Source organism: Balaenoptera musculus, chromosome 6 (assembly GCF_009873245.2).
Source record: "Balaenoptera musculus isolate JJ_BM4_2016_0621 chromosome 6, mBalMus1.pri.v3, whole genome shotgun sequence".
Classification (NCBI taxonomy): domain Eukaryota; kingdom Metazoa; phylum Chordata; class Mammalia; order Artiodactyla; family Balaenopteridae; genus Balaenoptera; species Balaenoptera musculus.
In genome coordinates this window covers 80,961,760-80,976,325 of record NC_045790.1, presented here as the reverse complement: position 1 = coordinate 80,976,325, position 14,566 = coordinate 80,961,760, and the positions used below count along the sequence as shown (strand labels likewise).

At 53.5% G+C, this 14,566-nt stretch overlaps 1 protein-coding gene across 1 annotated transcript; it reads right to left on the bottom strand.

Annotated features, from left to right (window-relative positions):
- Positions 1–83: 83 nt before the first annotated feature.
- GRHPR (glyoxylate and hydroxypyruvate reductase) lies at positions 84–9,504 on the bottom strand. Its single transcript, XM_036855176.1, has 9 exons — positions 9,350–9,504; positions 7,497–7,627; positions 7,024–7,096; positions 6,348–6,464; positions 5,149–5,237; positions 3,919–4,023; positions 3,008–3,143; positions 1,598–1,728; positions 84–422 (listed from the first exon to the last, which is right to left on the bottom strand). The coding sequence occupies exons 1-9, from the start codon at positions 9,430–9,432 to the stop codon at positions 301–303; spliced, it is 987 nt and encodes a 328-aa protein (XP_036711071.1). The 5' UTR covers positions 9,433–9,504; the 3' UTR covers positions 84–300.
- Positions 9,505–14,566: the final 5,062 nt, after the last annotated feature.

Sequence of the window (14,566 nt, the reverse complement as noted above, 5' to 3'; positions counted from 1 at the left end):
TGCGGTCACTAGAGACCCTGATTTAGAAAATGTAAGCAGATGCTCTTGTCGTCAGCTTCTCCCAGTTACATGCCCAGACGGTCTCTCAGAGAATTATTTAATAGAATTACACACTTTGGACTCAGATGCTTCCAACCACAAAAGTGGGACCACATCCATTAGCACCAGTCTTCCCTCCACAGAATCAGTACACATCAGACTTTTTCCTTTGGCTCCCATCCTGTGGGTCCAATCAAGCCTGGGCGCATCTGACAGAATCCCGGGGCCATTCGCCTCCTAGCCTCAGTGTCTCCCGTGTGGCTACAGCTTGAGTTCACTGGGCATCGGCTCCCCTCTCAGGCCAGCCAGCAAATTGTTAGCTGCCAACAAGGACATGGTGTTTCGGGTTCTATGGGTGGCACTGCCAATGTGGGGCAGGATCACTGGAAAGGAGAGGAAGAAAGGGAAATGAGGAGGGTGGTTTAAGAGCCTTAACTCGGACCCTTTTTTCATGGCTAGGATGTGCCAATAAAAAGATTTGCCTTCTCTCCTCTCACTAAGCACTCCATTCCCCCAGGGCTACCGAAACCCAGACGCAAGGGTGACAAGAATTACGTATCCTGAACACAAGAATGTCAGGGCTAGAAGGAGTCTTGGAGCCTGTCTAGACGCAGCCCTTCAGATATCAGATGGTGAAACCAGGTGACGCCCTGGGCTTCTGATCTCCCGAAATAACTAGATGAAAGGCTGGACAGCGCAGCTCCCTCTGGCCCCACTGGAGAGCAAGTGAGGTCACTCGTCCCTAAAGCGCGCCTTTCGAAAGCAGTACCCAGGGCACCGAGCTAAAGGCCCAGGGCTTGTGGGGATGGAAGTTTTCCCAGCTCTGGGCAACAGCCTGGCCATCACAGCCAATGTTCCTCTCAGACGGGCACGGGGGCGGGGATGGTAGAGCTTCCAAGGGCTGCAATAATGGGAGCATTCACTGTGGGGAAGGCAGCTACAGCCCTTCTCTTTGGTTTTCCCTTCCAGAATGTAAGTAAAGGACAGGGACTGGCCCAGACAACCTGAGGCCCTTCCATTCGGTTATATATTAGTCTGGAGGCAGAAACCACCCAGCTAGCTGAACAGAGAGACCGTAATATAAAGAATTGCTAACGGTAACTGAGGAGACTAAAGAGGAATGCTAAGTAAGTGGTTCTCACAGTGCTCCCCGGGCCAAGGGGCAGCAGCAGTGTGGGAGACATTAGAAGCACATTCTCAGGCCTCATCCCTGAGGCAGAAGCATGGGGGGGCCCGGCACCGTGTGTTTGATCAGTCCCTCCGGTGACCGATGAACATAAAAGTTTGAGAACCACTGCACTAAGGTGTCACGGGTTGAGATGCCAGACGCATCTACCTCCCCGGGGGCTAGGGGACAGGGAAAAGGGTATGACTGTTAAAACTTAGCCTGAGAAAGGGCGTTTGGAGCTGCGACTCCCACCTCTGGCGGCTGTGGCTTGTGTCTCTGGGGGCACAGTGCTTAACCCGAGTGTTGGGAGAACTGCAAGCTGGCTTCACAAGCCGTGGCGGGAAGGAACCCGGGCTGGGTGAAGTGTTGCTGGCAAAGCGCAGTTCTTACCGCAGTTCTTCAGGGTCAGGAGAGGGTGGTTTGTAGGCAGTGGTTCTGGGGTCGTCACGTCCAGTCCAGCAGCTGCAATCTGACCACTGGCCAGGGCCTGGTACAGGTCGTCCTGGTCCACCACTTCTCCCCTGAGAATGACAGTGTGATGTGGGTGCCCCAAAGCTCCCTCTACCCAGGTTGCCTTTAGGGCAGAACCACCCAGAGAATGAATTTTCCCATCAACCTGGCACTTGGCACTAACTTTCAAAGCCGTAAGCCTTATAGTATACTTATTTGTAGTTTGTACAGTAATACAGAGAACCCCAGCCTGCCAGTTTCGAGCTGTGTGACCTTGGGCAAGTGTCCCAAATTCTCTGTGCCTCAGGGTCCTCCTCTGTGTGATAGGGAGAATACTACCTAACTCCCAGGAGTGCTAGGAGGATCAAAGCTTACTTACACGCACCACTGCATGAACGGGACCCAGAGCCTGCATGTGTGTTGGGCTCCCGACCACTGGCTGACAAGCACTGCAGCAAGTGTGAGGCACCTGCCCAACTGCAGGCAGAGACCTGAGGATACACCCAACTACATCCATCCAAGTGAGCAGACATCCTTCCCATCAATGAACCACTGGAGTAGAGAACTGGTTTGCTAGAGACTTCACATTGTGCACTCCAATGATACTCGTGCAGCAATAAATAACCCAGTGCCCTGAAGTACTGGGTATGTGACGGAAGCAACGACACTGTTGGTATCAGCGCAAGCCCTGTGTTCCTGCATGTTCACTCCATCCCAAAGGCACCCCCTTTGCAGCTAAACATAACTACAGGCACCTCTGGGGTGGATGAGCCCTTGGAGTCCCCTCCCATTGCCCATCTTTGCCTCCAAATTGATTTAAGTGGGTTCAAAGGGCACTAGCTAAGAAGGGGTTGGAGTGGCAGAGAGGGAAGGTCTGCCCCCATAACATGCTCAGTGGCCTAAAGGCACCCTGGGGACATTTTGAGGACCCAAGACAACCTGGGTTTTGGGTCTGTCTGCCCAGGAGCATGAGGGTTCAAGCTGTCATTGACTCACACAGAGAGACCCAGGCTCAGCACCATGAAGGTCGGCCTCCAAAGGGCTGTAAGAACATTAAGGCCACCCCTTTGTGGTTAGAGGTACAGGGTTACCTGGTAACTTGCTGCCACGGTGCCTTCACTTCCTGAGCAAGGCCAAGGGTACTGCTGGGAACCAGACAGGCCAGGCCCTGCTCTGAGCACCTGGGACGTGCTCTGGGCCTTTACTGTATTTCTGAGTTGTTTGATTGATTGGTTTATGGAGGGCAGTAAGCTCAGCCTGAGTCTCACTGACAGCCCATGGGGAAGAAAAACCTCAGGTCACAGCAGCAGGGACAGCCCCTCTCTAGGCTTGCCTGGTGACGCAGGATACCTGCTGATGTTGACAAACACGGCCGTTTTCTTCATCTGCTGGAAGAAGTCCTTGTTGCAGAGCCCCCTGGTTGCAGGCGTTAAGGAGCAGGCCACGACGATGAAATCAGACTGAGCGGCCAGCTGGTGGGTGGACACTGGGGGAGGGCAGGGCTCCATCAGGTGCTGTGTCCCAGGTTAGGGACAGCAAGAGGGTGGGAACCTTGACCGTTCCTCCCTCCGCCCATAATGGAAACTCCCAAGATGCTTCCTGAAGGCCTTGTCTCTACCTGGAGAACTCTAATAACTGCACAAAGTCAACAGACACTCATGGGATCCTGGTGTGTTGTATCATTCAGCCAGCCCCCTGCTCTAAAGGTGGGGAAACTGAGGCCAGAGAGGGGCAGGAGCTTATTCAAGGTCACACCATAGGATCTGGGCCACTCTGGCTTTCACCACCTTCAAGGCCCAATGTGCCAAGGGGGTGGAGTGGCTGAAATCCAGCCTGCCCTCCGCTCACCACGCTGTGCGCCTGCCAGGGAGCTGGATCCACCCGGACACAAGGCTGGCGGGTAAGCGCTCACCAGTTTATTAAGGAAACTTTGCGTGAAAGTTCCCAGCAATTCCTTATATGTGTCACCATCCCTGCTGCTCTGTTTGTACGTGAACAATGGTGATAAAAGACCCTGCAAGACAGGAGACCTGGAGTCCCTCTGGCACTGAGGGTACTCACTGTGTGGCCTGGGTGAGTCCCTTTGCTCCCTGAATGGGCCTCTGCGTGCAGGGGCAGGGAGGTCAGACAACACCTAAGGCACCCCACAGACACCGTGGAGCTCCTGCATTCTGCCCCGAAGTGCTGCCATTACAGCAAACACAGAGAACCATCCAGCCGAGCACAGGTGGGGTTCCTGTGGAAATCGAGGTTTTACTTACCAAACTCTGCCTGGAATTCCTCTGCTTCCTGAGGCCTGGGCTGGCGCCCTGTGTAAAGCAGTCTCTGGACACCGAATGGTTTCAGACACCGAGCAATGGCCTGGCCTGGAGGCAAGGAGTCAGAGTCAGCGCTTGTTCCCAGTCCCTCAAGAGGGCAGGGCAGCGCCCAGCAGCTCCAGGGAGCGGGAGCCCCTGGGGGAAGGGGGTGGGGTGGGGAGGTCCTTCCCAACATTAACCACTCCTGCCACACTGTACCCAGCCCCCTGCCAGCCCACACTGCCCTCAGGGGTCCCTGTGATAGTCCTTCAGGGATCTGAAGGCAGTACCACAGCTCTTGGGTGGCTGTGACTGACTTGTGCTGTCCTCACATGGTGCTGGCCATCTTGAGGGCCATCTGCTAGCCTTCCCTGAGCACTGGACCCGGCAGCCCAGCAGAGGTCTGAGCACACGGTCTCCTTCCTCCTTCTGGACCCTCTGCTTCTGGTGCTGCACCCACAGACCCCACCCAACCTTCTGGTGGCACTGCCCAACTGCCGACTCACCCCGACCCTGACCCTTTGCACACACACTGCTGCCGGGACAGGCTTGGGCAGCTGGATTTTCAGAGGCAGAGCATGTCCCAAAGCTGCTGGCTCCCTCCAAGCAGCCCTCTAGTGTGGGAGGCAGGGCTGCTGGCTGGCCGGACAATTTATGCACCCCACCCGTCCTCACCCTCACCTCTGCACCAGGCAGGGTGCCAGAGAGCCACCGGCCTATGCCAGGCTTCTCCAGCGCTGGGGGCCACTGGAAGAAAAGTAGCTCTTCCCCGCCTCAGAATCACAGGTAAGCTCTGTCCGCTGGACCCTCTGGTTCCTGAATTAAGGCTTTAGGAGTCAGATGCCTTCCAGAACCCAGGCCTGGGGCAGCATGGGCTCTCCCACAGTAAACCCCTCCTAAAAGTCCCGACCCTGCAGCCATCATCGCTTTCATCTGTCCTGTATGCAGCTATAATCATAAAGAACCCTGACTCTTACAACTTGCTTCTATCACCTAGTGAGTTCTTAAGGAACTCCTTATTTTATTTTTTGGCCTGTGTTTTACGATGCTGTGTCTTCTCGCTAGAGATATCCCTACTGCGCCCAGGTACGGCGACTCTTTCCAAAGGATTGTCAGCATCCGGACACGGGGTGCCAGAGACTCAAACCAAGACATGAGAGCCAGGGTGCCAATCTGGGTAGACGAGAGCCTCACCTATGCGCCCCAGCCCGATGATGCCAACGGTGCTCTGCGTGAGGCCATAGCCACACATCCACAGGGGCTTCCACGAGGTCCAGCCGCCGCTGCAGGGAGAGAGAGGGACGGGTTAGAGGCCCTGGTCTCGGGCAAAGATGAGGGCCACTGCGCAGACCCCGTGGTCCAAGGGATAGGCCCAGCCCTCCAGTCAAGGATTGAGAGGAACATGCGTTACCCCTACAGCCACTGGGTGCTGCCGATAAGCAGCGTGACTGACTCTTCCTTTAAAGCCACTGGGGACACAGAATCCGAAGGCTGGAAGGGGTCTTACAGGTTCTCCTCCCATTTTGCAGACGGGAAAACTGAGACAAGAAAGGGCAATCTGTGTGAGGTCACACAGCCAGGGCAGAGCAGCAGATTGCAAACCCAAGATGTAGGATTCCAAAACCAGTATTCTCAGTGCTCCAGGGAAGCCACAGGCCCACCCCTGTTGCCTTGGGTGAACAGGGGAATAGAGCCTGTCTTGAGTCACCTCCAATGAAGGGACCAACTCCCTCGACAGAAGGGTGAGAGGGACATTCGGCACCGTGTCTAGTCAGCCCCATGCAGCCTCTGTCCCTGCCACATCCCCGCCTCAAACCCCCTCTCCCAGTACACATTCTCGGAGAGCCTGCATCTGCACGCCTCCTGGCCTTTGCTCAAGCCAGTCCCCGCACCTGGAGTACCTTTCCCAACTCTGGATGTACAGACCCACATCTCCGATCTGAAACCCTCAGGCCAGAATTTTTAAATTTTCAGATTTTAGGAAGGTGGTAAGGTGCATATGCTGTATTCTACATAGCACCCTCAACAGCATCTGGGGTGGCACCCTTATCAAGCACGTTGGTGTATTTGCAGCGAAATGAAACCACCTTCCGTTTCCAGAGCCTTTTGGATTCCCACATGATGGTGGACAGGGCCCTCTAAGGGCTCAAGAGGATGCCCACCGGCTACCACTTCCATGCAGCCTTCCCTGATCCACGCTCCTTCCCCACAACTGCCCTTCACGCCCTGTTCATTTCAGCTCTGCTGTGCATTTTAGTATCGTGCCTGAGTCTGTCCCCCCTCATTAGCTGGGGCACAGCCAGGGACAGGATCACCTCTGGTCCAGGGTGACACTGGGTGCTCAAGTACTAGCTGCTGAGCAGAGTCGACTTCCCTGCCAAGTGTTCACTCACTTCTTCACCTCCTCAATGGCCTCAGGCAACCGGCGACAGGTGGTGAGCAGCAGGGAGACAGCGAGTTCGGCCGTGGCGTCCGTCAGGACATCTGGGGTGTAGCCCACACGGATCCCACTACGAATCAAAGATCTGGCGGTAACACTGGCCTCAAGCACCTTCACCAATTTCTACTGCTGGGACATTCCCGTGATGCAGCTTTGTTCCCTCTTTGCGCTGCCTGTCGGGAAGCTCAGAGCTGTAAGTGAGCACTCAGGAATGGCCAGCCCTCATTCCCATCTTGATTATCTCCCATTTTGAGAAGGATATAAGATGGAAGATCGGGGTCCAAAGTCTGGAGCCAGTAACTACTTAACTTTTCTGAACTTCCTCATCTAAAGAGAGAAATAATAATACTTGCCTTTTCTACTTGAAGGGGTTGTTGTGGGGGGGTCAAAAAAAAGGAATGAATGTGAAAGGGTGTCACCTGGACATTGTTACCCACTGCTTCTGACTGCTCGGCCTTACCTTAACTGATGTGTGCACACATGAGCAGATTTTATCATCAGCTACCTTACGTTTTCACTGAATGGTCAAAGAATATGAAGAAAAAAATAAATACTCAGCTCCTCTTTTTCCCTCTCTGGTAGTCACCCCTCACTCCAGGCCCTGCTTCCAGAGCCCAAGCTGCATTTACCGCTTCTTGATTTCATCCAAAGCCAAGTGGTCGACACCCACGGACATTGTACTGATGACTTTGAGATTGGCTCCTGTTGGGCAGAAAAAGCATTGTTTGTAACTTTCCTCATGGGATTCAAGGCCCTCCTGCATACTACAGACGGGTCCAGAAAAGGCAGGGCCCTGCTCGAGGTCATAAAGCAAGGCTGAGCAGAGCTGGACGAGGGCCCCGGGCCCTGGCTCTCCTCCACACCACGGTCTTTGCCCTCCTTAGGCCTCCCTCTGGGGACTCACCGCCAGGAGAGAGGGGCAAAGTGTGTGCCAGATGGAACTGCACACAACGGCTCCCTCTGGCCTAGGTCCGCAGTGAATGCCCTCAGAGCTCAGAGAGGTCACTGAAGACCTGCTCAGGAACCAGCAGCAGCAGGCTGATATGTCCACCAGGGCCAAGACACCCTTGGAACCCTCCCCGGGCCTGCCCAGTGCACACACCTGCGGCGTCCAGGAGCTTCTTGTCTATGCGGTCAGAGAGGAGGCAGAGCAGGCCATGGGCCCCGGCCACGCCCCGTTCCAGGTCCTTGCTGGGGATGGGCTCATCGGAATCCCACTGCTCCACCTCACAGCTGAAGGCAAAGGAAAGACCGCTCAGAAGTGCGGGAGCCCCGCAGGTGCCCCCAGGCCCCCAAAGCCCCTCCAGCCCCCTGCAGACCCCTCTCAGAGTGGGAAACATTGTCTTCTGCTTGCTCCGGCCTCAAGCTGCCTGGGGCTGGCTGAGATGAGTCAAGGTCAGGCGTGGGTGGCCTCAGAACTGTCCTGAGGGTGAAGGACTGTCACAGAGCACAGCTCTCTGACAAGGACTGAAAGGGGCCTAAAGTGAAAGGAGAAAGTCACGGGGATGGCTCTCAGCTCAACACAAGGAAGCGCTTTCTTACCCCTACAGGAGGCCTCACAGGTAGTGAGCTCCTGGGCCTGGGCTGCCTATTGTTAGGAAGGCCAGTGGGGGGTCCCGGCATCACATGGGGCTTGATTTCCCTGTCCAGTTGCACATCCTCTGAGTCCATGAAATGAAAAACTCTTGTTCTTGACTTTGTACTTGGACAAGATCAAAGCAGTTCAACATGGAGGAATTTCAGGGGGCACTTCCATGGTGGCTGGTGGGCACGGGGCATGTTTCCCCGTGGTGCTGCCCAACCTCCCAGCCCTTGACATTTAATTCTGTGCAGCCAACACGTACGGAGCATCTACATGCGCAAGACACAGAGCTGCTGGCACTTCCCAGAATTCCCCGCCGCGGCACCTCCACGCCTAAGCCCCAGGCACAGGCTTCCTTTCACCCTCCTTTGACGGTGGCACAGCGCTATAGCAGTGTGAGCTGCTGCCATTGGTGCCCTTGTTGTTTTTGCCCTCCCCTCTTCCCCTCTCAATGCTTGGTACATGGTAAGTCCTCAGCAAAGGTTTTATTGCATTGAATGAAATGAACAAATCTCATTTTCCCCTGGCACTGGTCTCTGAGGCTGGGTTCCATCTTCTCCCTGCCTGATATGGGTGGTGCAAACCTGCATAATGCAGGGCTCAGACTGCAGCAGACAGAGCAAAGTTCACATCCCAGCTGTGCCACACATGGTCATTAGGGAAGGTACTTAACCTCTCCCAGTTTTCTCTGTAAAGTGGGAATTACAGTACCGACTTCACAGTACTGAAGGATTAAGAGTTCACGTATATGAAGCACCTGGCAAGGCTGACTTGCAGGGTTCAATTTAAGAAATGCTACCAGAGGCCCCCTGCCAACTGTCTAAAGGGACCAGGTAATCCAGTGACTGCCAAGGTCCCTGACCTGGCCAAGTGACCACAGAGGATAAAAGATTAACAGCCTGTACCTTGTGTCATGGGCCGTCTCCCCTCTCCCCAGGGCCATGACTAGGGAGGGCTCCAGCCCTTTCCCCCACCCACACTGCAAGGGCCAGGGGAGCTGCGGGTCCCAGCGTCACTGAAACAGGCCTGGAGAAAGCTGGGCCCCAGAGAACTTTCTCTAAGCTTCCCCAAACTCCAAGACCGTCCTGGCCAGGCACAGGTTGGAAATTTCGGCCAAGGCCCAAGCGCAGGATCCCGGATCTCTGTGACGCCACGGACCGCCCCGTCCGCCCCACCAAAAATAACTAACTGGGCCTCGGGAGGCCTACCCCGACCCGCCCGGAGACGCTGAGTCAGCCCGCGCACTGGGTGCCCGAGGTCCCGGAGCGGCGCCTGGGGCTCTGCAGCCCCTTCCCGCAACGCCACCAGCAGAACTCGCGCCCGGAGGGCGGGGACTCGGCGCGCGGAGCGGTGCGGGGGCGCCGGGCTCTTACTCTGCGGCCCGGGCGAGCGCGGCGCTGCCCTCGGGGGGGATCCTGCGCGTCACAAACACCTTCATGAGTCGCACAGGTCTCATTCACCTAGCAGCCGCCGGATACTGGGCCGGACCCCGCGGGCGGAAGCAGGCCGGGAAGGGGGCGGGGCCTCGGGAGGGCCGGGCCCGGAGCAGGAGGGGCGGGGGTGCGGGCTGGCGCCGGGGGCGGGGGCAGAGTTGGAGCGTGTGGGGTTGCAGCTGTGCTGTGAGCGAGTAGCAGTGACGGTGTGTCTGTGTGAGGGGTAACTGGGGCTCCGCGTGTACGCCTTGTGCCTGTGTGTGTGTGTGTGTGTGTATGTGAGATCAAGCCTTAATGAAACTGAGACTGGTTCTGGGGCTGGTGCCAGGCTCGTACCCTTGGCCCGCAGGGCCTACCTCTGAGTACCCACTGCCCCAGAGCATCAGGACCGGCAGGCGTGACTTGGGGGTTGCATTGGGTAAAGGGGCATCCAGGAGAGAGTCCTGTGTGAATGTGTGTGGATGCCTATAAAGGTGCCTACTGCGCTGGGGGAGGGGGCTGCAGTCAAGGACCATCCCCATTCCCAGGGCCTGAGTGCATTGACCATCTTCTCTAGGTCTGTTCCATCATGGTCACACTGTTCCAGGCAGGGGTATTTGGTCACACAGACTGAGCTCTGAGCCTGGCCTATTGTGCATACATAGGAGCCTGGATGAGGGCGGTCTGAATCCCAGAATGACCTCTTTAATACTTGGTGCAGTTCCCCATAGGAAGCCCACAGTTGTGAGAGGGAGTTTAATTGGTTGTGGGCCACCCAGTTTGCTGAACACTTGCTGACCGGCTGGAGGCAGGTCATGCATAGGGCCAGGGCCAAGATGCTGGAGACATGTGGGGTCATGGGGTCATGGTCAGACCCCGGGTTTGCAATCAGGTGGACTGGGTCTGAATCCCAGCTCTACCACTTACAAGCTGTGTGATCTTGGTCGGTTCACATCCTCTTCCTAAGCCTCAGTTTCTTCAGCTACAAGATGGGGTTGTTAGCACTTACCTTTAAGGGTTGTTGTGATTATTAAGCAAGCAACATTTGCATGGGCCCCGGGCCATGTTAGGTATTTACCAAGCACCAAGGCCATGAAGGAAAGAGTTGAGGAGTTCAGGCTCAGGAGCCAGACTGCCTGGGTTTAAATCACACCTCTGCCACCCACTAAGGACAAGTTGTTAAACTTCTGCATGCCTCAGTTTTCTCATCTGTAAAATGAGGATAATAGTGATACCGCCCTCACAGCTTGTTGAGAGGATGACTATATATAGTACTTAAAACAGCAGGTATGTTGGGCTGCACCCTGCAGGCCTGCAAGCCTTGTAGTTGTCCAGCCTCGAGACCCAAGAAAGAGCCTGGAGACAGTGACGAAGACATCAGTGGTTTATTGGACAGGGGATCGTACCCAAAGGGTCCTGGAGCAACACCCCACCATGCAGACAGCGGGCAGGACATGACAACAGTCTTTACTGCCCGAGGGAGAAGGAGGCTACCATTTATAGGGGGAATTGACGTCAGGTGGGCTCATCAGTTACCAGGGACTAATTAAGCCCTATAATTAAGAGGATTGGATAGTCATGTGAGTGAAGCAGGGACTAGTAGAGCAGGGTATATACAGAGAGCAAGAGAACAGCCATCTTGAATGGACTAACCGTACAAGGTAACACACATCGTAGGTGCTTGATAAATAGTAACACATCCAAGGAAACACATACCCCAGGGATAGCAGCTGGTCAGAGATGCAGATGCTGAAGCAAGCCTCAGGACAAGTGGGAGGGGCCCAGACCTGTCCCTGAGCTCTGCCGGCTTCATCTCGGCCAGAGCCTGTTCAGGTACTTGCTCCCAGGCTTGGGAGCACCTAGAAGGCAAAAGCCCTATCTGGTGGTCTCTTCTCTGAGGATTTTATCTGAATCCATTCTGCCCCGTCAAGGCCCAGCTAGGAAAGAGAGACAGGCACAGAGACGTGACATCTCCAGCCTGGGGTCACACAGCAAGTCGCTGGAGGGGCCAGAGCTGGCTCTTTGGGCCACCTGGGTCCCTGGCCAGTGCTCTGTCCTGCCATCTCTCCCTGTAAGTAACACATTAATAAATGTCTTACCCACAGACCGCTATCTGCACTGCTAGGACACCTTGGGGACAATTTCTGAAATACCTCAACTATTGACACAACAAGGTGTTTTTCTGTCCCCAGGCCAGGGCTTCTGGGGACAGCACAGCCCAGTGGCTCCATCCTGTTAATCAGTGGTGACACCTGGGCCCAGCTCCTCCCCCACACAAGGACAGGCAAGGACACTGGGCAAGCCTGTCCACCAGGGGCAGGAGGGGGTGTGACACATCAATGGGCCCCCTCCCCCAAGGCAAAGCACCCAGATGGTGCTCAATAGTGCTACTGGATGGTGGCCATGGAGCCAGAGGATAGAGCCAGCTGAGAGCCCTAGAGGAGGATCAGGTGAAGTGGTTGGGAGAGGAAGGATCCAAACTGGAGAGGGATCAGAGGCCTGACCTGGGCTTAACTGGTAAAACAAATTAATAAGCAGCTGAGATTTATGCAGCTTTTAGTAAGTTCCAGGCAATGGCAGCCTGGGAGACACCTGGGTGACTGACTGAGGGTCAGGGCCACAGCTCCAGCAGGGGGATGGAAATTTGGAACATGCAAAAATTCAAAATGACAGTAAGAAAGGAAGTTTCTGTAGGACTGTTATAAATTCGCTTTTGCATTTAAATCTTGAATCTATTTGGAACATTTTGTGTATACGGTTTGAGGTGGGGGGTTCTCCTTAATGTTTTTCCAAATGGTTAACCAGTTATTCAAGTACTATTTATAAATAGGTATTTTTTTTAGTTTTGGAATAGATAATAAATGCACAAGATACAAATTCCCAAAGGTACACAAGGGTATAAGGTGAAAATCGCCACTCCTACCCTGTCCCCCACCACTCAGATCCTCTCCCCAGAAGCAGTCACATCTTTCCGGAGATGTTTAATATATATAATAATATGCATATCGTTTTCACATAAATGGTAGCATATACACTCTGCATCACCCCATTTTTTTCACTCAACAGTGTATCCTGGAGATCATTGCACATCCATACACACAGAGGTGCCTCATTCTTTTTATGGATGCAGAGTATTTCACTGTAGGAGTGAACCACAAATGATGAACAGTCCCCTACTAATGGACATTTAGGATGTTTCCCATCTTTACTATTACAATGCCACAACAAAGAGCCTTTCACAAATGTCATTTTGTGCGTGGGTAAATACATCTGTAAGATAAATTCCTAGAAGCAGAATTGCTGGGTCAAAAAATATGTGCACTGTAAAATTTTGATAGATACTGATAAAATGCTTTTCAGAGAATTGTTCAATTTACACTCCTATCAGTAATGTATGAAAGCATCTATTTCTCCTGTGTATTTTTGTTTTTAATGATATCTTATTGTAATTTTAATTTACAGTTCTCTTTTGAGCCAAGTTGAGTACTTTTCATACGTTTAAGAACCATTTCCTTCTATAACCTATGGATATTCTTTGCCTATTCAGGTGAGCTGGGCATCTTTGTCTTAGTGATTTGTAGGCACTATTCATACAATAAGGAAATTAGCCCTTTGTAATATGAGTTGCAAATATGGTCTTTCCCTGAGTTTGCTGTCATATGGGTTTTTTTAAAATAAATTTATTTATTTATTTATTTATTTTGGCTGCATTGGGTCTTCGTTGCTGCGCGTGGGCTTTCTCTAGTTGTGGCGAGCGGGGGCTACTCTTCATTGCGGTGCGTGGGCTTCTCATTGCGATGGCTTCTCTTGTTGCGGAGCACGGGCTCTAGGCACGCGGGCTGCAGTAGTTGTGGCACGTGGGCTCAGTAGTTGTGGCCCGCGGGCTCCAGAGCGCAGGCTCAGTAGTTGTGGCGCACGGGCTTAGTTGCTCCGTGGCATGTGGGATCTTCCCGGACCAGGGATCGAACCCGTGTCCCCTGCATTGGCAGGCGGATTCTTAGCCACTGCGCCACCAGGGAAGGCCCTGTCTTATGGTTTTGTTAATTATTTTTAATGCAGACATTTTTTATTCTTATGGCTTCTAGGTTTTGTCATACAGAGTGTATCATCGTGCATCTACTGCTGCATAATAAATTATCCCAAAACATAGTGGCTTAAAGCAACAGCAATCATTCCACTATTCTCTCTGATGGTTCTGGAAGTTGGCTGGGCTCAGCAAGAGGGTCTCATTCAGGCTCCTTCATGCCGTGTAGTTGGATGGTGGTTGGGCTGCAGGCAGCTGAAGGCTTCCTCGCTCAAGTGTCTGGTTGTCAAGGCTGGCTGTCAGCTGGGCCCTCTGCTGGGCTGCTGGCCTGGACACTTACACAGGCCCCCTGCCTGTGGCCTGGACTGCCTCACAGCCTGGAGCCTGGGCCATTCCAAGAGACAGAACGGGAAGCTCTCAGGCTCTTAAGGCCTCAGCCTGGAAACGGAAACGGTGTGCATCACTTCTGCCATATTCTATTGGTTACATAGTCACCAAGCCCAGATTCCAGGAGAGGACAGAGACCCCACCTCTTGATGGAAAGAGTATGGAAGAGTTCGGGGGGAGGGAGCATGTTTTAACATTGCTTTTTCATGTAAAAAGCCTTTCTCACATTGGGTTTCATTTTTTAAATATCATTCTTTCTAGGCCTGGTACCTTTATGGTTTAAGTTTTTACTGAAATTTTGATCCATATATTTTTAGAGATAGCAAGTTGTTCAACACCTTTTATGAAACAATCCACCTATTTCTCACTGTCCTATACTAAATGTGGGTCTTTTAGGGTCTATTTCTAAACTTGATCTCCTGTTCTGTCAAGTCGCATGTGACTGGTCATCTGTGAGATAGTAAAGGGGTGCTGTTGGAAGCCGCTAGGTTCGTGGTCATTTGTTATGTGGCCTCGTACACGAGGGTAGGTGAGGACACACCTGAGGGCCTCTTTAGAAGCATAAAGTTAGGTACTTGTGGCTTATGTCATTTCCAAGGCTCTGTGAGAACAAGGCTGGCTCAGAAGGTCTGCCTTGGCCACAAACTGGCGGCATCAGGCAAAGCACTTCTGTTTGATCCTTGGTTTCCAAATCATAGAACGGGGACAATTATTCCCTGGCATGGTGGTTGGTATGCGCTGAGCCCAGGGCCGGGGCCTCAGGGGTG